The sequence below is a fragment of the Heliangelus exortis genome, chromosome Z (assembly GCF_036169615.1).
Source record: "Heliangelus exortis chromosome Z, bHelExo1.hap1, whole genome shotgun sequence".
In the NCBI taxonomy this organism is placed as follows: Eukaryota; Metazoa; Chordata; class Aves; order Apodiformes; family Trochilidae; genus Heliangelus; species Heliangelus exortis.
Window position 1 is genome coordinate 68,266,113 of NC_092454.1, and position 26,974 is coordinate 68,293,086.

At 39.4% G+C, this 26,974-nt stretch overlaps 1 protein-coding gene across 1 annotated transcript in view; it reads right to left on the reverse strand.

The window, feature by feature from the left end:
• The window catches only part of EDIL3 (EGF like repeats and discoidin domains 3), a 227,626-nt gene extending 214,411 nt beyond the window's left edge, over positions 1 to 13,215 (reverse strand). Inside the window, exon 1 of the mRNA XM_071730704.1 lies at positions 12,750 to 13,215. Coding sequence (XP_071586805.1) covers positions 12,750 to 12,801 — 52 coding nt within the window. The 5' untranslated portion in view covers positions 12,802 to 13,215. The remainder of the gene's footprint in view (positions 1 to 12,749) is intronic.
• Between the last annotated feature and the right edge of the window lie 13,759 nt (positions 13,216 to 26,974).

Sequence of the window (26,974 nt, forward strand, 5' to 3'; positions counted from 1 at the left end):
ATCATGGAATTTTCTATCCACAGCTCTTTTGGAGATGGTCCTCTAGATTTCCCTTCCTCCTTCCCTGCAATGCAGGACTTGAGCTGCCACCTTTGTGAAGCTTTTATTAAGACCTTGTAAATCTTCTGTTTGGCCTCCCTGATGGCAAGCAGCAACCCCACAGGCAAGGCCATCACCATCCTCACCCTGAGGATCTCTACAGTCATCTCCCCTCAAAGTCTCTGGTGTACCAGGTTAGTTGGTCCAGCCTATGCCAGAATTCTCATTTGGTACATAAGTGAACCACATTCTCCCAAGAGTAAATAGCCACGTACAACACCTAGTTTTGAAAAGCAGTGGTGTTGATTTCAAGTACAGAGGGTTGTTACTCAACTGGTATATTGTAAAATGATGATTTCACCATTTAGTATTAAAAAAGCTGATAGGTATTTTATGTAACTACTGGCAAGCAACCCAAGCGAAGGGCCTCAGTTCAGATAATAATGGGACCTGCAGTAATTAAGGCTCAAATACCCCTAATGGAGTGCTGGCACTTTTTCTCTCTGGTTTTGCCTGTGAGACAGCAATCCAAATCTGAAAATCTAACATAACAGGCCAAAATTTCAGAGATGTTCTTGCCCATTCTCTAATGAGTTGTAATACAGCTCTTTCCCAAAGGTTCTCTGAAACCATAAAATACTAAACTATGTTTATAATAATAAAAAAGCTGCACATCTGATTTGAAGATTTAATTACTCAGCTTGGACTTGAAGTGACAGCTTGCAATGTAGATAACAGTTCTGGCAAACCTGAAGACATTAATCTAGAGGAAACTTTGGTATAAAATTATTCTGCCTGTAGTCACAAGAGGTGTCTGTGTTATTAAAATCAAGATAAGACACAAAAATCCTGAAATAGCTGAATCTGAAGAGCAACCTGCTTTCAACATCAAATTTGGATTAACACCTAACAGGGCCCTGGGTCTTTAAACCACGAACTGAAAAACAAACAAACAGCAGCAAAAAAAAAAAAAAAACCAAAAAAAACCAACCAAACAAAAAAACCCCAACCAAACAAGAAACGAAACCAAAAACCTCCAAAATTCTACTTCAACTAAGCTACAATGGAAATCCTAAACCTAAAAACAACTTTCAAGTAATGCTGTTTGACACAGTGACACCTTTTGTCTGTTTCCTACCCTTGAATGTACTGCAGTTTCAGCTCACGCTAGTTCTCAGCCATTGCAGCTTTAAATATTACTAATTTTCAGAACAATTACAAAGCTTTCAATAAGCAGGAGAGTTCCAGGAAAGGACAAAATCTCCATGTAAAACCTTTGTGCAAGGGAAGAAAGTAGGACCTCATAAAAACCAAAAGCTCAAAGAAATAAAAAATCCAGCCAAACAGAAGAACACTATACCTCTTCCCACAAAAATACATGAATAAATAAATATACAAATAAACCCGTTCTTTACTCTTCCAGACAACACTACGTATAGTCTAAAAATGCAAGGTAGTTTGTGACAAACAAACTAGGTCACTACATAGATGCCAAGGATAAATATAGTCATTTCCAACGCATGGAAATTCTCCCAGAAAATTTTTGGAAAGCCCCAGACAGCTGTACTGAATTCAGAAGAATTCTTTGCCTACAAACATCACCTCCAATCTTCATTTTTGGTGAATACTGCAGAACATTCATACTATATAAAGATCTGTCTTGTGTTACTACTTACAGATATGATAGAAAAAGCCAGAAACCTATATGTATAGTAGTATAATACTGACCCACCCTTCCCAGCCAGTAAATGCCTCTTACAATTCTTGCCACTGCCTTGATCTCTGGCAGGACCTCATGGTGACACATCTATGCTGCTAGAAGAACAACACTGGCAATATGCCACAAATTCCATACAGGTACCATTTCTTCCAAGTTGAAGGAAGCTCTTCCAAGGCATCTGCTATGCCTTAAAAAGGGTCAACACTAAATATTATCCCTTCCCTCCCACAGAGCAATAGGAAGTAAATGGCTTAGGACTAATATTACTCCTTCATTAGTGCTGCTGGAATGATGTTCCCCTGTATCCTTCAGGATGATTCCTGAAGCCCAAACTCTGGCTAAAGCCCATGTGGCCAAAGAGCAGAGCTGATACAGTTATTTCACTGCTCTGGGAAGGCATGATCCAAAAGAAGTTAGTATTTTATTTTTGAACTACATCAACTTAGAAGCAGCACCTTCTATAAAGCCAGTTTCAGCAGATAACCAGTTTGTAATCTACTAGAGCAGTAATTTTATGGGTTTTATGCTGTTCTTTTTCAAAGAACAGATGTAATATGTCTAGCATCTTCAGTAATTTTACTGCTGTATCTTAAACAGAAAAAGGGGGCAGAACAAAACTATATCCTTTCTGAAGACACTTTTCTAACAGAAATCTGTTCTGAGATTCGGTATTAAATGCTTTTAAAAATTATTTCATCTGTTCCAAAATACATATACCATTCTGTAAACAGGCTGAACATTTGCAATTTGAATTTTAAAAGCTTCAAATGCCTCATTTTGAAAATGGAAAAGAAATGAGGATTTCCTGCATATACAGCAATAATGTGAAAACACTGAATAACATTATTGGAGAGCTCTCCTGAAACAGCAATCCTAGATGATTACCTGTTTGTGAGATCCCAGAAACTCTTTGGGTAAGTATTACCAATATGCTAGCCCTTTTCATACACACACAATGAAATGTAGATGCAAACAGCTGCAATGCTTGCAGCACAGGAGCTTGCACTTTGGGAGACCTAACATCATAGTTTTTAGCAGGCATAGGTCATAAAATGTATTTTTTTCTCTTAAAAGCATCAACCTTTCTGTATGATGTATTGACCCTTGTTTTCAAAATTCAGGGATGCTCTTTGTATCATATAGAAGGCACTCACACTTCAAGAAGAAAGTGGAAGGAAAAAAACCCAACAAAAGAAAAAAAGCTTGATGTGACACAAAAGATTGCTATAAAAGATGCTAGCACAAAACATGATGATCACCTGCCACACCAGAACATTTAGAGTGAAAGAGCAGCTTCCCAAATTTAAAAAAAATATATAGAAGAAAACTGCTTTTATTTGTTGTTACAGCTCTTCAGCTCTGAAAACAGTGCTGCTTTAGAGGAAAAGTTCAGAAAGATTATTACAATTAAATCAGATTGAACTTTATTCCAATGAAGTTGTGGTACAATTTTGGGATATTTCTTCTTCTCTCCTTTTCCTTAAAAGGAAATTTTTAGTTGGGATTTAAAATTCTGTTCAGATATTTTTATAAGTATAATGCTATAACCACAATTCATTACTGGAAAATAACCTATTTACCTCTTTTTATTTATTGCTTTTTACAGGAAATACCAAGAAAGAAAGCAAAAAAAACAACCAAGTAGCATACCAACAGGTAAAAATTAGTCACTGGTCTCAGACCCTAGGAAGAGACCCAGCTGCCATAGGGCAGGTGTTTGAAGCTGGTTAAAGGGACACTGCCACTTAAAAAGGTCACAACACTTGATCAGGTCATTTGCTGAAAGATGCAACTTTGTCCATCTGAATCCAGCTGCCAGATTAAACACAGACACATACATACCAAGTCCTCGTGAAACAATCTAAAAATTTCATATTAACATTTTGAAGAGGTCTGGGGTTTTTTTTTGTTTTTTTGGTTCGGGTTTTTATTTCTTCTCAAGTTAACTGAAACATGTACTGATTTTACTCATTTGTTTTGGCTTCTTCTCTCTTCTTGCTCAGCCTTCAGCTGGTCTGAATGAAGGAGCCAAAACCACATCCACTCTACCAGTAGCTTTAAGGCAGTTTGAGTATCTGAGGTAGCCAGAACATCCCACTCTACTGAAAGCACACAGAGAGCTCATGAGCCTCACCTGCTCTGCATGGCCAAGGAGTGATCTTCATCCATAAGATAAATATTTGGTACAGAAATAATTAGGGAACAAAAACACTGTAATATGTCCTCATCAAAATAGCCTACCAGGACAGTTTAATTAATGAACAGTTGGTTGGCCCCAGGATGGTGAGGCAGCATGCAGACTCACAGGAGAAATGCAGAATTTGCTCCTCTGCCCACAGCCATGTCAGGGTGATGCAGACAGGACTGCAATGCACATTCACAGGTATGATTTCTGTACCTGGTTTCTGTGGTGGGTGATGTACATGGGACCAGGAGAAAATTGGCATTCTGTGCCTTAAGGTATGGTGGGGGGCTGAGTGAGTTTCTTTCCCTGCTCAAAATGGTTTAAATTCATCTGTTTGGCACTGAACACCTGGCAGAGCCACACAGAGAACCATCAAGTAGGTACAGAAAAGTATTCATTGGCAAACAAATGTACAAGCCATCACTCAAAAAACTATCTATAACTTCCTCTTGCAGAAGCCAAATGATGACACAAGAGGCCTGTGCCCCTTGCTTCTCCCTCCATCTTCCCATCACTCTTCCTTGTGCCAACCCTGCAGCTTGCCTGATCCTGCCCTGCCCTGTCATCCCAACAAGCTCAGCCACCAGTGCTGAATACAAATAATGTTTTATTGCTCTGCCTAACACCAGCCACAGTGCTGAAACCACGGAAAAGTTGATGGCAAGCAGCAATTAAGTCGGGCAGGGTCATACTGTCAGCTGTGACATGACAGACTTGCTCATCTCAGGTGATGTTTAGCAGTAACAAACTATGGGGACTCAGGAATTCTGACAGAGTGAACCTTGTTTCACCCCTCCAGTGGCCAAGAGTCCACATCATTACCAAAGGCCAAACTTTTTACTCATATTCAACATTTCAAATTGATGAATAACACAGATGTAATTGTAATATTAAGCCAGTGTATACAGTTGATCACTATTTACTCCAGCAGATTTCAGAGTTCTTATTCAGATGTTTTATTTTTTTTTTCCCAAACAGATTTCACAGAAGAAGAGATAAATCTCTGGGACTAAATTCCCAAGCATGTCTGACATTGCTTTAATTGCTTTTTTTTTGTTGCTGATCATTCATAGTGGATGGTAATTCACTATGATTTTAGTAACATGCTGAAGCAGAAAACCCACATTTGAAAGAATTTGAAGTCACATAAAACCACCAAGGCAAGGAACCACAGAGTGTAAATATATTTGCAAGTGTGTTACACTACGAAAATACAGCATTTCTTAAAAAAATTTCTAAAAGACAATATGAACCTGAACAAGAGGCTAAAACAGGATGAGCTTGATCACAGCCAGGAAAATGAAAGGTATTATTGAAGAGGCTGATCTCTATCCTGAAGGAATACCTATAACTGATGGATCATTTTGTATGAGGTCAGAAGGCAGAGCCATAAAAAAAGTCATCAAAGAAATTAGTCAAAAGCATCATTAAAGAAATATATATATGATGTACAATGCAAGAGAACTACTAGGTCATTTTAGATACTTCTCATGACAACAGCCCATAATTTCCCCATCCACACCTTACACTACTCACAGTAGTAATCTAATCTTCCCTTAAAATTGTTCAAATAAATGGGTGTTCAGTGGTTTTAAAATAGTTCTGGAATAGCATCTGAAAGCAATCAACTACCCAGTCTTGGTTTTTAACCTAGAAAAGCCCTTGTAAGGCAATCCTGTACAATTCCTCACAAAAGGAATCTGACAAGTTACATACCAAATTGTATTTTCTCCAACTCTCCTTCAAAAATCCAAGAAGCAAAGGATGTGAGTACTAAAAAAGGCTTGGAGCCCAGGCCACTGTCTGCAAATGTATTACTTAACTGGAAAACGAAAAAAAAACCAAAAAAAACCAAAACTGGCAAACAGATTAAAGCAGTACAGCCTACGGGATGATCTTTTGAGGTACCTTCCAACCCTTAACATTCTTTGATTCTCTGATTCTGTGACTGTGATGGAGAACAACCAAAGAAGAAGCCCGGATTAAAGGGGCTGGTTGTGCACAATGACAACCAGCACTGATAGAAGCTCTTGTAGAAGAGGGAAAGATAGGCTGTAAGATTTAAAAGTTAAAAATAAATCAAGCATTTTTTTTTTTATTTCTCACACTCACACATGGCATATATGTCTTACCTAAAAGTATTTCCTACGTTGTCTGTTGTAGCTTCGCTATTGTAGAAACCTAAAGACATGAGTAATCAGATGTCAGAAATTACTGTTATTTACAGACTGCTGTCACAGCTCTCCATAATTATACAGGTTGACATAGCATCTTGACAATGATAGGAAAAAAGCAGTTTTTTTAGAAATTTTGTCAGCCTCCCTTCAGGGAAGCATGGCAAATAAAATTACTGTAGTTAGAAATTGACAAAGCAACAATCTCTTTCAATTTTTTGTCTGTCAAAAAGTTACTGTTCAGAGAATACTCAAAGACACACAGACAAAAGGGACTGCACCTACATCCTACAGCAGGGCCATAATCTGGCTGTGCACGAATGCCTTGTGTTGCTTAAAGCTAAAAAGAATAAAGGAAAAAAAAATTAGTTGCAAGGGGAGTTGGACGGCAAGAAGGGAAGGTTATTTTCAAAACAAAAAATCTGAAACACTCAGAATCCAATACATCCTCTGAAACACTAATAGTCAACCTGAACCCATGCTGCCTGTGTCTCAGGACCATAAGCAGAACACCAGGTTAGGACAGGGATGAACAATCGCTGGTTGAACTCCTGAGTGTACAGAATAGTAATTCCTGATTTTTTCAGTTTTTGCTTGATAAATTTCTCAAGAACTTGAACGGAGTCACCACTCTATGCAAACACTGCATGCTGGCCAGGTGACACATCCAGATCTGCCCCTGCTGTCCCCAGGCACCACCTGGAATGAGAGGGGAGAACCTACATCAAACCTCCCACTTCCTCCGATGGAGGGCAACAGTGTCTTGTGTATTTTCCCTCTTCCTTGTGGGCTCCAGGTCACATATGACTCCTGGTACTGAATCAGTCTCCTGCACCTTTTGCACACACCCTTAGTTTCCCACTTGGATGCTCAGAACTCCTGCCTAGGGTCCATGTAAGGAGAGCAGATCTTCTTGCACCTGCTTATCTGCTGCTCTTCACTGCTGACATCTGCACCCTTGAGTTTACTGCTTTATATATTGTGGTCAAAATCCTACCTCCTAGAACTAGAAACTTGATGTTCTGCTTCCACAAGTGATACAGCTGAAATAATCCAGGATTCCCCATTTCAACATCGTAGACAAAAGAGTGTTTTCTTCTGTATTTTCAAGCAATTTCATAAATTCTTATAAAATGTGTTTGTCTACATGTGGTCCTCTATTCAAAAGTGAGAAATACTATAATTTGCGTCAAAAAAACCAACCCCAAAAGCAGCATTAATTGCTTTTGTTAGATATAAGAAATTTTGACTTGAAAAAGGGAACTTTGCATACTGGGTTCACAGTACAATGAAGTTTTATCTAGCATTACCTTTTAAAAAGGACCTAGATGGTGGCACTTAAGTGGATGTAATTCCTGTGTGTTATCTGAAGTGTGGATATACCTACCATATAGTACGTATGCATATAGCCACTGTAGAGTTATGTGAAATTAAGATGGTTTTTTGTATGTCATATGATAATGCATTCACTCACACACCACGTCGTGTAATTATTAGTTAGATTAGCTGGAGACTTTATTAGGTAATCATGGTCTGTTTCATTTCTCAGCTTTTGAAACTTAAAATAGAAGAACACCCCCACTGTGATGAAAGGTAAAGCAGCTTGCTGATTAAAGAGAGAAAACCCACACAAACAAATGAACAGAAAAACCCCTCATGTATATTACCACATCACCAAGAGATTTGATAAAATCCCAGACCATGAGAAGACATGCACAAATTCTGTGCCTCTGAATTTCTGGGACACAAGCTGCTGGCTGAGCCCGGGCTTTCAGCTATATCCAGCATCCAGGTCCGCAACTGCAGCTGCTGTTTCTCCACAGGTCCACGCTCTGGTTCTGCAAGACTAATGGTGCAAAAGCTGCTTTATCCCCTAATACCATGCTTTCACTATGCACAGTGAGTAGCTCTAAGATGACATCTAAGTTTTCCATAATGAAGGAAACCTAGACCCATAACTGCTTACTCCTTGGGCTGATTTAACATTGAATTTAGGTGGATGTTGGTTTTCCCCCTTCTCCCCCTTCACCCAGTTCAAAAAGAAAATGTGCGTGTGTCCCTCAATACAAAATGGCATTTTTCAGAGGCTTAAAGTTTTCAAATGTTAAGGTTTTTACAACTCTTATTTGAGTTTGAATCTTTAAACTGATCTTTTGTTTTTGAATGTATCGTCTAGGAAAACTAAATCGTATTTCCACCATGAACCTGCTTTTAATGTTTAAATAAATTAATACTGTTTTGATGTGTAGCCCTTATTCTTTCAAACTCAAGGCAGCTAGGCTTCAAGTATTCTCCAAAGAAACACAGTATTAGTTGTAAATACAACACTGACTGTCCCTTAAGATTTCCGAAATACTACTGGATATGTGGCTTACATAAGTTTTAGATGTGTAAAAAATATAAAAAATGAAACAGCAAAACATGCTAACTCCTATGTGACTCATAATATATTTGAGGATAACAAAGATTTATTTATGAATCACAGTTTTTTAAACACCACTTCTTCAGGTATCTTTACTTACGCTGAGGGGATATCGGGCTGTGGAGCTTGTTACTGCTGCTGTATGGACATATGCTGTATAAAGTTCTAATTCAAGGCATAAAAATCAACCTGTCAATAAAAAGTGCTTGTCTTTTGAAATAAACTCCAAAGTGGGCCATTTCCTTGATTTTCAACTGGACAGTAATTGGAAAAGTGTGGAGGAGGGACGATGAGATCGTGCTCCTTTTCACTGTGCTACCATTGATAAACAATTTTGTATGAGGTATATGCTTTGAAAAAAGACATAAAGGATAAAGGACGATGACATAAAGGGCAGAGAAAGAGGAAGTCAGACACTCAGAAAACAAAACACCACCAGGACTATTAATTCCAGTTATAGCAAAGCACGGCTTGACATCAAAATCTGTCCTAAACTGACCAGATATGTATAGGATGCAATAGTGGATCTGCTTATGCGCTTTCTGGAGGCTATAAGAGCAGTCATGGAAAATCAATTGGAATACAAATGTAATTTGTTGAAAGAACAGTGAAAATCATTATGAAGGGTCACACTGTCAGCAGCTTGTACAGAAGCAGATGCTGTCCTAAGATGCAAAGGTATTTAGTAAAACAGAAGAACCTTGGTCTTTAAAAGTCCCTGTGATGTTTTCAGTCTTTCAGTACAGTTACAGGAGAACAAAGCTACAGTTTACCTCTCTTGTTTCTCAGCTCTTTTATTCCTTGCAGCTCACCCCAGCTGCAGAAAGAGGCTTTATAGAAACTTGTTAGTCTCAGAGAGAGTGAAGGTTCCCACTGTAATGGAGAAAAAGCAACACCTTTGAAACAGTTCCTTGAAAGTTCCAGAATATTTATCTCAGGCTCAAGAAGACACAGTTATAAAATCACGATCTAAGTTCGCTTGGGGTTGGCAATGTACGTGTATCATTTTTAGGAAAACTATACACAAATATCCAGCAACAAGCTAAGTGAAAAGCATGATACAATGTTAGGATCAGCATCACCATAAAGACAACTCAAATGGTAAATCCTCAGAAGATTCTGTTTCAAAAACATTTTATACATAGACATGGAATATACTGATTTGGTATGCACTTACAATACCATTACCATAGCTGATCAGCTTACCCCAGTGCATAAGGTAAATCTGGGAGCTACAATATACACCAGTTTTAAATTATGTTCTCCTTTCCTTTGATCCCGATTTCACTGACTGTTTTGAAAAGTATTTGCTTATTTCTTCCTTAAAAGAAAAGCAAAAAAACACCAGTGGGACGAAGAAGACTGGATTACTATAGATGAGATGCACTTTAATTATTTCACATGAAATAATTCTTTGTACATAGTCTGTGTAGTCACTCTTGTAGCTGTTGTGAGTCCACTACACAGTAGAACATCAGGCTGGCTCATGTTCAAATTTGACCATGAAACAGCAACAATAACAAATATAAAACCTTACAGCTGTTTTGAAATATGTTTAAAAGGACATTCCCTATGAAAAGGGCACCTACATCTTTGTTGCAAACTAAGGAGTAAAAGTCACTGCAACCTTGAAGCATGGTTTCATCATATACATGCAGACAAACACATCTCTGATGATCAGACTCCTGTTGCAGTGCATGAGACTGCGAATTTATCAGACTGGCCACAAAGAGGAGAATTACAGTCTTCCAGTGAGATAACTTTTTCATCACCGTCATCATCATCTATCTCTGACTTTCTCTCCCTTCTACCTCCATTTTTTAAATAAAAAAATAGATTCTTGCTGATATACTCAATATGTGCTCCAAATCCAAAAAGCAAAAGACGTTTTTAAGATATGATGCGTAAACAGGATTTTGATCTCCATCATCAGTTTTCAGAGCTCTAGTGAAAACGCAGTTAGTGGTTTTCTCTTCCAGCCAACTGAAACACGGGTCTCTTATGAACTATCTGACTTAACTTTGATCTACAGCTGGAATTTAGCCCAGAAGACAAGAGGGAAGGACTGGCTACTGACCAGATGACACTACCTTAGTTTTTCATTATAAACATCATGCAGAGGGACTCATCAGCAAGCATGAGTTCATTGTTCAAGCAATGTACAAGAAGTTTTTGTGCTGTTCATAACCTGCTCTCCGAAGAGTTTTAGTTGCTTACAGTGCTTACAGTCTTCATAACTTTGAGAGGATCTATTAAAAGTAAATGTTGTGACAGTGGGCAAAATTAAGTCACTATATCAGAAATGTCAAGCAGCATTTTATTCAGTTTCAGCACTTAAAAAAAAACAAACAACAAAACAAAACAAAAAGTGCATCATTTTCTTCTGTTTCATTTTGAAAGACAAGGGCAAACCTTTAACTGAACAATTACAGCTTAAGCAATCACAAAGCAAATGGATTTATTTATTTTTTACTTCCCATTTCACTTCTACTAGAAAAATCTCCGAAGTCCTCCCTGTTCTGAAGTTACCTAAAAACATGGTAAAATTTAATGCAAAGATGTCTCAAACATGAACTATGAAAAATCCTATAGAAGCCCAATGCAAAGCATTTATGACTGTTCCAGAGTTGGTGGAAGATACAGTATCTTAAGCAAAAGACTTAGGGCATAAACTGCAGGTACAAGGACATATTGCATAAGCTATCACACGCTTGCTGCAACTGTGTGAATGTTACTGGATTTTGAGAAGCCACTGTGATGAATAATTTAAGATCTAATAAAATATTCAATCGTACTGATACATTGGTTCATTTAAAAAAAACAAACCAAACCAAAACAAGGAAAAAAACAATCACAAACAATAAAACAAACAAACAAAAAAACGAAAAAAACCCACTGAAAATGACAGCAGCAGGTCTAAAAGTCAAAGGAAATATTCCATTACTCATTAGGGTTAACAGTTGTTCTAAGCTTCAGGAACATGCAAAAAGGACGATTAAGAGATCTCCCACCGCCAGAAATGTCCTCAGCCCGGCTCCCACACTGGGGACAGCGTCAACCCCTGCACAGGGGCAGGTTGAGAGCTGGCAGGTGGCGGGAAGGCTCCTCCGTGCTGGGCTGAGGGGTTCAAGGAAGCCCTTCAGGCGGGAGGGGGGTCGCCACTGAGGGTTTTGGTGCTGGGGGGCTGGGGCGCGGTGATGGGTGGAGGGGAAGGACCCGGGGTGTCCTCTGTACCCGGGGCTCGGCTCCTTCCTTCCCCGACGGCGCCGCGGCAGCCTCGGCGGGGCGCCCCGGGGGGCTCCGGGACGGGACCGGCGGCAGATGAACTCCCCCCCGACCTCCCTCTGCCCTCTCCCCCGGCCACCCTGGCCCCCTCCGCCTTCAGAGGAGCTGCTGCTCTACAACCGGTCCTCACTACCACCTCACGGTGTTCAGCTCGTTGCAAGACGGGCTCCCGACAACTTTTATTAATGCTAGGAAGGTAAACCCATCTAGCCTGCACTGAATTATTCTTATAAACAACAGTAAAAGAGAACTTCAACAGCTGTAAAGTTATTTTTCTAGGGTAGGGTTGAGCTCTGTTTTTTTGGGGTGGGATGATTTTTCTTTTTTAATTTGGGAACGGAGGAGGGCATGAGACACAGACAAGGCGCCAATGGTGCTTTAGATGGAGATGCCCTAGATAGGAGGCAGGCAAAGGGTCGCCTGACAAGAGCTATTCTGCTGCCGAGAACGTGTTTGCAAACTGTTCCGTGGTTTGCTGGATCTCCGGCTAAGAGCTAACAGCCTTCAAATTAAAATCAAGACCGATGACTGGGGAGGGGTGGGGGCAGGAAGGGAAAAGAAATGTGGACAGCTCTGCGGATATTATTAAATCTTCCCATCCGCTCATCTGGATTACATTTAAGCTCTCATGGCATTCCTTTCTCCTCTAATTAAGCGTAGTTTCAAAACAGAACATGTCTGAGGGTGGATCTTTCGTCGCCTTCTACTTAAAACGTAGAGATAAGTATTATTTTTTTTTTTTTAATATTAAAAAAAAAAAAAAAGGAGGAAAAAAAAAAAAAAAAAAAGAAAAGCCAACCCAGACGGAGGCACCCAAGCTGAGAGCCGCCCGCCGGCCGCGCCTCCCCGGGCACTTCGGCTCCGACTTTCTGAGAGCTCCGGCGCGGCCCCGACCCCGCTTCCCACCGCTCCCCGTCCCCTCACCTCGGGCGAGGCTCCCGCAGAGCACCAGCCAGGCCAGCACCAGGCGGATCATCTCTCCGTCCTCTCCTCCTTTCTTTGCCGAAGGAAAGAGGCAGCAGCGGCGGCTCCTCCGCCCGGCGAGGAGAAGATGTGAGGCGAAGCGATGCAAGGTTCCTCCCGGACCCCGGTCGAGCGCAGCCCCCGCCGCGCCTCCCGCTGCCGCCGCCCTAGAAGCAGTGAGGAGGCTGCCCCGCCAGCTGCTGCCGCACCTCCACCAGCATGGCCCGACTGCCCGCCTCCGTCCCGCCACTGGGCCGATTCTTCTGTCGCCTCCTCCTCCTTCTCCTCCTCCTCCTCCTCCTCCCCCTGCGCGACCGCGGCCGCTTCTGCCCGCGCCGCGATCCCGCTTAGCCCTCCCCGAGCTGCTGGGATCCGCGGCGGGGGGAGGTGCCGGCGCTGCCCGGCACACCCTGGCACCTGCTCCGCCCCCGCGACCGCACCTCCCCCGCGCTGCGCCGGGAGAGATGCAGGGAGGAGGATAGGGATATGTGTGAAATGCAGCGGGATGGACCCTCTCACCCTCCTACACAACCCCCCTGTCCGGTCCCAAATCCCGCTCCCTGCCGCTTTGTCCCCTGGTACCGTCTGCGGAGAGCGCGGTCTCAGGAAGGGGGGACAGGAGTGCATCCCCGGAGTTGTGCGACAGATTGAGGATGTCGAGGTTTAGTGGCTGGCCCGGTGGGTCGCTGTCCTCCTCTGTTAAGGAGGGGACGCAGACCCGGTCCGCAAACTTTTCCCTTGTAGGTGTCGTCTGAGCCCAGCATTTCGCTGTGTGCTGCTCCAGCCACTGACTCTAAAATCCTCTCAGAACATTCACTTGTCTAGGATAGGGATGTCCATTATTCCCTTCACCTCCGTCCCCAAACAGGGTGTTCAGCCTGCACATTACTGAGAGGAAATCGAAGCAAAAATGCAAGACGTGGTGAAATTTCAGAAGTCGTCAAAGGTGGGGAAGGGAAGGTCCTACATCGGACCACTACTCACATTTCCCCCACCACCACCTATGTACATGCAGCTACAAGAGGAAAAAAAAAAAAAAAAAGAAGTACTAATTGGCCAATGAGAGCCAAGAGACTCTTAAGATATTTTATATCTGTAATTTGCATCCCCTCTACATGCCCTCATAGTAAAAGAGTCCATATTAATATTATATTAAACGTTAATGCAATTGCTGTGCAAGAAGAATGCACTTAACAGCACCAGGCTTAACAGCGTGAGAAAGAGGATGAGGATGAGCAATACAGTTACACAGTTACAAGAAATCAGCATAAAAGCTGTTGAAAGGCGTTTCTACAGATACAGATACCGAAAGCTCGGGCTGGTTGTGCCACAACAAGGTGAAACATAATGAAATTAAGAGTGCAAACTACCCATTAAGCCGTCTAATCTCCTGGTTCCTTTGGCTACCATCTCACAGTAAGTTACCAGCATTTCATTTTACAAGCCTTTTGTCTGCTACTAAATGCCTGTGAATGGCAGGGTGACAGCCCTTCCCTAAAGCTCTAGTTTTACATCTGAGCTTGCAATTAATCGTATTTCCCCCTGACACTGAGAGTATTTCAGTTTCAACACATTGCAGTGTCAGGAGAGAATTAAAAAAGGATCAGGCTTTTTGCATTGGTTGAGTTACGAAATTACCAGAAGTAACACACCTCAATAAAGAACTCTTTACACTCATAATCCCAGAACATTTTCTGCTTCCACACAGAGCACTTTTTGCTTGCATATAGAGCCAGGTGCACACACCAAGCATACACTTCAGCCATCTCAGAGGTGCAAGCTTCTCTGGTGGCACTGCAAAATTATCCAGCAGGTTAGGACAGATAAAGAAAAAAAAAAACCCAAACCCTTCCCTTCACTAATACAGCCTCAAGGAGCTGAGAAGATACGTTAGCATGGGCTTTAGTCCAGCATATCTCTCTGGACATGCAGCAGCTGGTAGCATTCACCGAAACTTTCACTGTCTCCACTGTTTTGTGTGCTAGACTAATTCACCTGGCAGCATTAGCATGGGATGGAGTTGTGCCTTCGTTTTGCTGCACAGACATACTCTGCAATTGCATCACTACTTCTACAGCATCTTGAATTTTACACATCAGTCTCCATGCTAGAAATCTCCCTGAAGAGCTGCTGTCTGGAAAGAAAATGCTTCTGTTTCTCCTCGAGGGTTACTTTATTATCAATACAGAGATAGGAGAACTTGAGGAAGCCTTAACAAAGCTTCTGATATTAATGCATTGTTTGTCTACAGCAGTGTTAAATTTACTGCTTATCTCAGTTTTACAACCAAGAATCCAGCTGTCATAATTACAAAGCATGCTGCACTTTTGCTGCTGTGGCAGCCCAGCATGCCTGCACCCCCAAGTGGCAGGCTTGCCTTTTTTTCATTTTTCTTGAGGGAGCAGTCCCAGAATGCAGCCCCTTTATTTCACCAATTAGGATAAATCTAAAGGGCCTAACTACATTTGGTACTAGGAAGTCTTTTTCCACTGAGAGCCTGTGACTAGCAGCTGATTAAAATGACACAGAAATAGCTTCTTCAAAGACAGGCGTTGTTTATTCAGCCAAAAGGGATGAAACAACAAAAGGCTTTTATGTTTGGTTCTTACCTAAAGTGCAGTGCCTTTTTGTCTTCAGATTTTGAATAAGTTTTATTTAACAAAATCAATCTCCCCACCTCAGACTAATTCAAGAGAATTCATACAGCTTTCTTGCTGCCCTTCTGTGCTGGTCTCTTTCTGTGCTTCTTCTCCCTGCTTACTCTCCTGTCTTTCAGTAGGAATTCCAGCTTGGGATGCTGCAGGAGCTCCCCTCAATCCAGAAACTTCCTTCTATCCCATTTGTTTTTCTTAGCACAGAGCAATGCAAAACCCTGCTCTAGATCAGTGCTGTGAGAATGTCTCTGATGTACAAACTGTTCCTTCCTCCCAGCTCAAATGTACTAGTTATTTGCAACTAGGTTTTCCTGATACAGATTTTCTGATATGTACGGGCCAAACCTATTTGTTGTGCTGGTCTGAATTGTACCCAAGACTCCTTCTGCTTTTGTGCTCTGGGCCCACAGTCCTTCAGTGCCACATCACCAGGGTTGTCATTGGGGTTGTTGCTGCAACACAGAACAGCCCTCTTTGCCTACAGTGACCAAGTCCTGGCCTGACTCAGGGAAGGGGCTGACCTCGTGCCCTTTGTGGAACTGTAAAGTTCAGAAGTGGTGGGTTTTTTTCCCATTTCTTGACTGCACCTTTCTTGAGTCAGCTGCCTCACATGATGGTGTGTAAAACTGCTTTCTGACTCTAACACCATTTGGAAGTACTCTAGGTATGTAAACATTGTTTTCATATGGGAAACCTGGGACTCAAGACATCTTGAAGGTTCTCTCTCCCTTATTTTCTTACATACCTAAAAATCCTTAATAACTTCCCAAAGGTGAACGCAATTGGCTGAAGCATGGATGAAATAGAACTGAAATGGCACATGTCATCTCAGCTCAAGCTGCCATTCTCACCTTTCATATGAATTTTAATATTTACATAAAATATATAAATATTACATTTTTGTATATTTTAGTTTTCCATCTGTCCATAATTCTGAATTCTTCCTTCTGTCATGTGAATTTATGATATGCTTCATGTTCCCTGAGTTTAGTACCCAAATGGGCTCAAGAGCTGCCAGATAATAATCTGTACACACTCTATCTTCCTTTTCCTGCCATCCATTGCACCAGCACAGGAAAAACACTTTTCATTCTCCAAATTGTTTCCACACTACAGGATAATTTCTGCTGAATTTAAATTAGCTGCAGCTTCATATCCAAATATTTATTTTATTTGCTTAGTAATCACTCAGGGTCAAGAACTCTTTGCATTCACTATTACTATTTTTTGTTTGTTTGTTTGTTTTTAACGTCTTCCATGTAAATGATTAGCACTGTTTACCAGGAATTTTTTTGTCTAGTTGGACTACCAGATGGGTTGTGTGAAAACTATCTAAATCTGTAACCCTTCATGCTTAGACTAAGCATCCCTATTTATCTTCTGGAATGGAAAGGGTAGGGCAGAGAGGCAGATCAGCTACCTTTGAAAAGGAACACACATTGCCAGCTTCTTTGACAGCAGGCAAGAGCTATTCCACATATGGTGATGTCCCCCTTTTTTCCTTCATCTTTCTTTCATTACTGTCTGATTTTTTCCTCCTCTTTTGTCTGCTTTTTTCCCTGTCCTAGCTCAAATGTTCAAATGAACCCTTTGAAGTCCTGCACTATGTTAATCAGAACAAAAATTACAGCCATTAGAAATGTAGGCAGCGAAGCCATTCGATGCACTGCTCTTTGACAAATAGCCATCAGTAAAAGAGCAACAACAAATCTTAACACACAAAATGAACACATTTTAGCATAAGAAATAGAATAATTATTCATATTTAATTGTAGACATATGAAGTCTAATACTTGTTATGCAAAAACTGAACTGAGTAACTCCCAGCAGCGCTGCAGTAGTAAAAGAGCTTATCCTTAACTATTCACCAACATCTGTACCAATTTTAGAAGTCATGTAGTAAACATAAATGCAACCTGTCAAATACCCTAGGACACCTTTAGGGTAACTTGGATACCAGCTTTGCTTAGGAGATTAGCTTTATCACTGGCTCCAGACAAAGCACTGGTCAGATTTGAGCCTTCTTAAAGTGAGAGATCAGGACAAGCTCAGAGCCCAGGGTATACAAGCAGAGATTATGTTGCCACCTCAGTTATAATTAGGCCTATAAAAACCCACTGCTGCACACAGACAGTAAAACTTTCCATAATGTTTTCTAATTCTACTTTGTTGAGCAGGGGGTTGTCATACACCATTTACCATAACCTGCTACTCCATTTCTGCAAGTCATTCGTGTATATTTGCCTCAGAGAAAAAAAGAACAGATACTAAACGTCTATCACCACCACCTCAACACTGCCAGTATTATTCTTTTTCATTGACATTACCTCTGAAAAAGGCAATGATTCATTGTTGCATCCTCTCCTGACCAGAGCCTGGTTGCCCCACTTCCTGAATGTACAAGATTCTGTGTTAACACAATGTGGGGTTTGGTTGGGTATGAGACAGAAGATCTTGCTTTCTTTAAATCTTTCTGGTTGAAAAGAAGTGTCATGTAATGCTGCATTACAGAGAGGTGGCTGTGAAACACGAGTATACACTCAAACTCCCTTTTTAAAAAAAAATCAATATTTTTTTTCTTTCTACCTTCTGTAACACAGATTTTTTTTTTTTTTTTTGACTATTTATAGAAAGAAGGCAACCAAATCAGTTCTGTAAGTTGTTTTGATTCCCATTCCTTTACCTGGGAAATAAGCCTTTACTGTCCATAGGGGACAGATATTTAAGATTCCTGTGCATTGGGTAAATGTCTGAGTATATTTAAAAATTAATCCTTTGCCACCCATAACATGAATGTGTAATGTGCACGAGAACATAAAAGTAGAGAAGGGTGCACAGGCTAAGGTGTGAGATCAACCCCTGAAACAACGTATTCCTACATTTAGTTCCACATATCCTGAAAATCACTGAAGCTGTGGAACTAGTTGCTAATTAATTTAAGCTGAAATTATTCCCTGCCCACTTGTGAAGGGAAGAATGTTGGCAATTTAGATTTATGGGAATGGTGAGCAGCAGTTCCTTCGGCATCAGTAAGATGTGTCTGATCACTGCCTCTACAGAGAGTTCATCACCAACAGCCCACAGCTCCTGTTTTCCATATAGGAAGGTCTGAGTTAAACATTAATGTCACTCTTGCATTGCTCATGTCAAGGTAACATGGCAAAGATGCTCTCTGGTCAAGTGTCACTGTTCATAGTGGGTCTTCCCATGTGGGTGCAAGTTGTTTTCTGCTCAAGATCCTGTGGCAACAGACAGTGATGCTGTGAGATTGCTGTTCTCAGGAGTCTTCTTGCCTGGAGGGGTATGGGGTACCATGGTTCTTGAGAGGACAATAAGCACACAGATTGTCCATGACACCACTTAACCCTGTGCTTTGCTGCCTATACCAATTTATAAAATGCTTTTGCATAGAGAGAAGGAGTCTGACTGGCATCTTAGGTACTGTCTCAGTGCCCTCCCTGTCCTCCATCCCTCTTCCAGCTGCCAGCATGTGTACCAAAAAGAAATGAGTCAGCAGGAAGGACTACCTGAATGAAGAGACATCGTTTCCTTGCAAAAGGAAATTAGCTCACACTCCTCTCCTTTTCAGCTCTCTCTCCCTCTCTGGTGCATGACTCCTGTTTCCTCCACTTGCATGCTGGCTGCCTCGCACTAGTAAAGATTGTAGCTAAACACAAAAGTACAAGACCTTTATCCTTTATCCTGGCCCAAACCAGGACACTCCCTTTTATGGCAAAGATAAATAATGATTGTTAATGTGAGCATTAAGTCAGTATCAAACACCTGTACTACTCTAGGCAGATATTTGGGGAGAAAGGGGCAATAGTTCTCTGAAATCTCTAGCAAAGCCCCTCTTGCCTCTCATCCTTCGGCATGACCTATTAACACTGTGAATCACTGCAGGGACATAGATGAAGTGCAGCTCACTGAGACAGGTTTGCAGAAGCTGGAAGGATTAATTCTTATGCACTCTGTGTTACAGTCTTCGAAATCTGCGTTCCCTGGTGTTGCTACCACTTGATCAAATGAGGCTGAAGCTGAATTTCTACAGAGTACACAAGAGCTGTGGTAGAAGAAAGCTGATAGCATTCCTAATACAGCCTTTTAGAGGCAAATCTGAAGTTCCTTCCTTAAATCTGTAACAACAAAGGTGTTGTTTTGGGTCTTTATGCTTCAGTGCAGCATAAATGCTGAACTCACAATTTTGCAAAGTCAAATGTGTTACATCAAGGTCTGTATCCTACTGTTATTTATATTAGAATTCCAAGGACAACACCATGAATTAACTTGGTGAAAGAGTTTATTGCAGATGCCTACAAATGATATTTTCAGTTTAGGAACAATGTGTTTTAACCATTTAAACTGTAAGCAACTCTTACAGATTTTGAGGCTGTTTCTCCCTAAATGTGTAGCTGCAAATAGTTGCAATAAATAAGAAGAGTTTATGATTTTTTCTGTGTGTGTGTGTGTGGTGATTTTTGATTCTGAAGGAGAAAATTATTAAAACTTTTTTAATGATTAAAACGTAATTAAAAAAATATTTTGTCTTACTTTCAGCACTTACATTGCATAGTTTTAACAGCTCATTCACACTGCATTTCAGAACCCAGGGGAGGAGACATTAAATCACAATAAAGTATTTAATGGAGTTCTGCCATCTGCATTTCAGAGACTTCACTGCAAACTCAGCCAAAGTTTTTGCAGTTTCAAAACAGAATATTTTTAGAGCTGGGAGACCTCCAACACCTGGTCTCTCATGGTGAAATGCTGTTCAAATCAACATTGATAGAACCATAAAATGGTTTGGGTTGGAAGGGACCTTAAAGATCCCAACCCTTCAGCATGGGTAGAGAGACACCTCCCACCAGCCCAGGTTGCTCCAGTCCCCATCCAACCTATCCTTGAACACTTCCAAGGAGAGGGCAGCCACAACTTCCTTGGATAACCTGTTCCAGTGTCTTACCACCCTCACAGAAAATAATTTCTTCCTAATATCTAACCTAAATCTCCCCTCTTCAAGGTTTAAACCATTTTCTCTTGTCCTCTCCCTACCCCCCACATGTCCAAAGCCCTCCCCAGCTTTCTTGTAGCCCCTTCAGATATTGGAAGGTTGCTCTGAGCTCACCTGGGAGCCTCCTCTTCTCCAGGCTGAACAACCCCAATCCCTCAGCCTGGCTTCCCAGGGAGCTGCTCAGCCCTCTGGGCATTTGAGTGGCTCCTCTGGACACCTTCCAGGAGCTCTGTGTCCTTCTTGTGCTGGGGACTCCAGAACTGGACACAGGACTGCAGGTGGGGTCTCACAAGAGCAGAGCAGAGGGGGGAGAGCAGAGTAGAGAGGGAAAAGAAATGTAAAGGGGAATCCATTACATAAACTTAATGGATTTCAGTTATTGCTTGTAAAACAAGACTAACCAAAAACTTCTGCCTTCTGATGAGCTGGCAGCCCATAATGACATTTTGTAAATAATTCAGGCTGGGATTTGACAATGGTGGTGTTTTAGGAATACTTTTATGCCAGTGCTGGGAACTGACATGTCTCAATGTACAGCGTTTTTTTCTGGACATATAACTTTATTTCTAAGTGTTCTGGGGGTTCGGTTGGGGTGTTTTTGGGCATTTGGGGTTTTTTTGTGTGTGTTTTGTAGTTTTTGGTTTTTGGGGGGTTCTTTTGTGTTTCTTTGCTTGTTTTGGTATGTTTCTTTTAGTTTTTGTTTGTTTCGTTTTTTCTTGAGATTAAACCTAGAGGTATGTTTCAGAAACATATATTAAAAGAAATTAAAAGTGGAGGAAAGAAGATGTGTTAGTTCCAGTTAAATTTCTGAAAGATAATATTTTTCATGACTGGTTTAACTTTCCTATGCAGGATAGAGAAGGGCATACTCATCTAAAGAAGGCACAAAATCCTCTTCTCTTTTCAGATTTTTAGTGGAACATTAGCCAGAAAACTTGCCTGACACGAGATACTGGGAATCCTACCCATAGGCTGATTCAGGCAATACAGCTGTTTCATCTGGCTTTCTGCTATAACAATTAAATATCCTGACTCTTTCCTTCCCTTCAGGGACTACAGTTTTCCAACCAGTACCCTGGTTCTCATGATAATTTTAAGAAATCTTCATTTTGTGTCATCAGATTTTGTCTCAAAACATAGTTTCCAGACAGCTGTTGTAGAGGCTGGAGTTTGAGGCTGCAGTGCATGAGAGGTTCTGCCAAGGTGCAGCAGCAAGAGCCTCTTCCCTGGCAGATTCCCAGCTTCAGATTACAGCTGAAAAAAAAACCAACAAAACCAACCCACAGAAAAGAAACTAATTGTACAGGCAGAAGAATAATTAAAAGAAGAGGTTTGATGAAAAAATAAGATCTATCCATGCAGCCATTTTTTATGTTTGTAGTATTAATTTTATCGAATATGGGTCTTGGGAAAGAAATCATTTGAAGATGACTTGGGTTTTCTGTGTTAAAAGCTCCTCCAGCCCTCAGGCTGACATCTGTATCCTCACAGGAACCTCTTAAGGATCATGCAGGTCCCAGAGAACCAGCAATGTTGTCTCTTTTGAGTTCAAAATCAGGACATCTCACCCTGGAGCAGAAGCTCAGTACTGTTTTATATTACTACCAGTCAAATACAATAATAATTTTAATATTAATAGAAATAATTATATAAATAGTAATAGTAGCAATTTTACATTACTAGAAGTCAAGCATAGTATTAATTATAATAGTAACATAAATAACTGTATAAATAGTAATGATGATGATGATGATAATAATAATAATAATAATAATAATAATAACAGTTCTTCCTCCAATAAAAATAAAGTGAAAATCAGAAGGAAAAAAATGTATTTAAGTATAGGCACATAGAATAAACATTGTTTATGTCATCACTGGGTGGGTATTTTTGCCACACTATTCAACAGAATTTGTAATGCACTATGGCTTCATGTTTCTAATACTAAATCTTAATAACATTAAAATATATAAATATTTCACATAATGCTTTTAATTATTGCAAGGTTTCTGTATATGTCCCTCCACTTACTCCCTTTGGAGATCCTGAAGTGCCTGCCACATGAGGGGTGGTTTTGTCACATCAAAAACTTTATATAATATTTATACATGGGAGATTTGTCTCTTAAGCAAGAACACTTTAAAGGGCAAATTCCATCCTCCATTATTGTCAGTGTGGAAAACCATCCTTTTTAAAGAGATTTCTTACATAGCAACATGAAAGCAAAGAGTGGGATAAAGTATGTTTCTGTATGTATTTAGTTTTAATACATTAGTTTTAAACATGGCACTCAAGAATTAGAATTTTCAGAAAGGTAGTATTCTTTCTAGTAGTTCAGTTCCAGTCAGCTAAATGTTGAAGATCAATTACTGCTATAAAATTCAGTTATAAAGCATGGATGGATATAATATGGAAGCATATTATTTGTCAAGTTACTTTTTAGCAAAAGCAGTCAAATATTTTAGTATGTGCAAATTAGGGTGGCTTTTACAAATATGGTATACACATTCACCAGAGATCTAATGGTGCCTAACAGCAATTCACCAGTAAAGTTTTGTAGCTTTTGTAGACAATGTTGGAGAAGTGCAGCTGTAGGGAGGAAGAATATTAAATCTCAAAAATTCCTCCTTTCCTGGCGAGAGAGAGAACACAAAAAGAAGAAGGTGATAAGAATAGCCAAAAATACATTTAACAAAAACCTTTTGATCATTAACATTTGACAAGTTGATGGTTAAACCCAGCTTTCAATCCACATATATGCATGCAGGTAAGAATAACCCATTTGCATCCAGATTGTTTTCTGGGCTAAAACAACTTTTTCAACCTAGGCAAGGTTTAAATTCACTCTTACAGTCCACAGATTAATATAAGACTGTTGTATCTGAAATACAGAAGTGTTATTAGCTGAAGAAAAGTCACATTCTATTAGACTGACAGGGAAGAGTTGTACTTCAATGCCAAATGTCATTTGTTGATTCACGTATCATTCCTGCTTCTGACAGCAAAAGTCCCTAGGAATCAAAGGAATGGTCCACCCTACCAATCTTGTAGAGATGTGGGTTTTTTTGTTTGGTTGGGTTTTTTTGGGTTTTTTTTCCATCCTGTTCATATGGACCTGCAGATTCTGTTCTTCCATTGTAAGTCTGAAAAATACACTGTTTGAAAAATATGCTGAAGTGAAATGAACCAAGTACTCACTAAGGATAACAAAAATGATACCTCTACTTTATCCACCATAGCTTCCTAAAGCTGAACTACCATGCTAAACTGAACAAGAGAAATTTGTTGCATCAGCCTCTTTCTCATTATTGAGAAGAAATCATGATCTAATTGAGAAATCACTTTCAAATCTTGGGAAAAGAAAATAATAACATTAACATGTTCTGTTTGGACTGCAAACACTGAAATTATTTGCAATGTTTTAAACCGTCAGGGGTTCAATGGCTCAAAGTCCTAGAATCCTTGCTTGTCATCAATTTTTATTTTTTTTTTTCTATTTAATGTAGGTTAGTTCCTGCAAATTTTTTTCATGTTTGTTTTTTGGGTTTTTTTGCATATGGCACATTTTTAGCCCATGTGGTATATGGGACTTCTGGAAGGCCATGCTCCCACAGTAGTGTCAGGATATTTATTTTTTAATAATTGAAAATAACTTCTACAGTCTCTTTGAAAGATGGATGTATGTCCTAAAAAAGCTGGGGACATAATTTGCCAAATAAAGACACTTTTGTCTCTCTGTGGGCAGAAAAGGCACACACATAATTTAGACAGCAAATGCTTACACTGATGAGAAGGTTCAGAATAATCAGAGTAGAGGGGTGAGGTTGTCATGATGGAGATACTAGCATGGGAATCTGCAGATGGATCAAAACTTCCTCTTAATTGGGGGACCACAGGAAGCAACTAGAAATTCTCATCGAAGGCTGAGAAAATGAAAGGGGGCAGATAAACTCATTTAAAAGGGACTGAAACACTGTGGTTTGGAGGAGAAATTGTAATAAATTATTAGAAGGGCATGGCATGATACTGCAGCATGGCTTTATATTGGATGACAGAGATTGTCTTAGTTGTAGTGTCATGCAGATATTGCAGTACATTTTGACAAAACAAAAAAGACCCCATACTATTTGTAGAAAACTAGGCTTAATTAGTTCTGTTGCTCACAGAGGAAGCCTTTTTTTTTTATTATTGTTTTTTTACAGATGCTTTGGAAATGTAAATGTAATACATTTTGTAAAACCGTTTATTGGTTGTAGAAAAGGCAAAATAAACATCTCTCTTTGATTTTATCTATAATAACAAAGCAGGTGCTATGCATGGATAAATTTTAACAGTAACACTTTGATCACTTGATAGAAATATATATTTAACCAACAATTTTAAGACTAAAAGAATTACATAAAATTAGTGATATATTCTCTAACAAAAATAATAGATACTATTGTAACAAAACAGATGACCACCATTTTCTAGAGTGTAGTTAGTATTCTGGTTGAACTTCAAAAGTTTTTTGTATTCAGTTTGCAGCTTCTTTTTTTTTTTTTATCATTTCTCCTTTCCATCCAACTAAAAGTTACCCATTGAGCTCATTATTTTCAGATATCTTCTCTTTATCTGTTCTTGTTTGATTCAGGATTGTTTTTCTAAAAGTGAAAAGGGGAAAATAGGGTAGGAACTACTTTCTGATAAACCAAGGAACAGTTCCTGTAACTTGTTTTCGCTGTAGCAACCAGATTAATACTTGAAATTTGAAAATTCATAAAGAACACAAGGCGATAATTTCTCTAGAATTTTGCTTGCATTTATCATTATTACACAAAAAAATGTCAGTACAAAAAGCAGTGTGATTTACAATGCATTTGTGATACTTTGTAATATTTAACAGCATCATTCCAAGTAAACAAACCAAGAAAAGAGCTCACTTAACAACACCATTAAATCAGCTGGAGACATTCCTGACTAAGATTTTGAAGAAATGCCTTTCAAAGAATACCATATGACACATAGTAGCAATTATTGTCTTTGTTTGCTGTCTGAAAAAAACAATTTTCTTCCATCTTTGATATTTTTGGTACATTTGACAGTCTCATGGATACACACGGATTAAAAAAAGTCAGGTGCTGAGGTGTATGGTTTTTTTCTTTTTTTTTTCTTTTTTTTTTTACTTCTCCTGAATGGATATTTACAATACATCTTTAATCTTTTTACCAATACTGAAATTTAAAAATCCTCTAACAGTTGATGGCAAGGAAGAAATATGTGTTACAAAAATTTAAGGAAACCAAACCTCAAATCGAGAGTTGGGTATTTCAGTAAAAAAATGTCCAAACTCTTTGTAATTTAGACCCAGAAGATAATTAAGACTCAGAGCACTCAATCATATTAAAAAAAAATACAAGAAAACTTAATGTAGGACATCATAGCTCATTTCCACTAGATAGTATCAAGGATGCTTATGACATACATATAATTTAATAATAAAGAGATAGATAGTCTTCAATATCTTTAAACCACATAGCATTATGAAATCATATGTTTCATTTGTTTTAAAACCTAAATAGTATTTGCAAAATACTGCCTGTAAATTCACATTTATTCTCCTTTATTTTATGTGGTCAATGAAGTCATCATAGACCATGACTAAGTCTACAGAAAAACAAGATTAAGAGACATTTTTCAATAAAAAATGAATTATTCAGAAGAAGGAGGGGCACTGTGTGATACATTCATCAACTGACAAAGACTTGAACATCAAATTTGTGCATCTTATAACTTAATAAACCAACAGCTCTGCTGAGTTCCAGTATATCATCAGCTCCCAAGTCCTACACAATTTTTTGTTCTTTTAAACACTATGTTTGTCTTTAACAATAATCAGAAATAAAAGGCCTTTCCACAACAGTTTACAAAAATCCAACAATGTTTCATCAGGAACACCTCCAATGCAATCAAACTTAATTACATATGGAGTGATTTTTATGGTTCACCCCAAAGATATTTTGCTATAGGTGGAGAAGCAATGGCTTTAGGTTTCTAATATGTTGTGCAATAAATAAATAAATAAATAAAAATTTTAAAACTACACAATTTTTCTTATCAGCAATTTTCTCTTCCTACAATTGCAATTTGGAATTTATTTATGTATTTATTTATTTGTTGCTTAAAGGTGCAGTAAACATTCTTAGAATACTTCCTCACATTTATTAGAAATTATTTGACCTTCATTGAAATTTTGTATACTTTTTAATTTTTTCAGTTTTATTTTATGTAGATAGACTTGATTGCCTATGGGCAACCTTCATTAATTTTAGATTTCCTTCCAGAAATGTGACACATCACAAACATTGTAATTTGCTTATGATGTGTAGTTCTCATAAAAACTACCAAGAGGATGTAAAGCTGCATCATAGCTATGTTTTATATCTTAGATGTGCGCAAAGTCATCCTAATTAGGAAGAAAAATGTACCTGTGACGTAACTGGAAATTATCTGAGAACTTCATTTACTCTGCTAAACCTTTT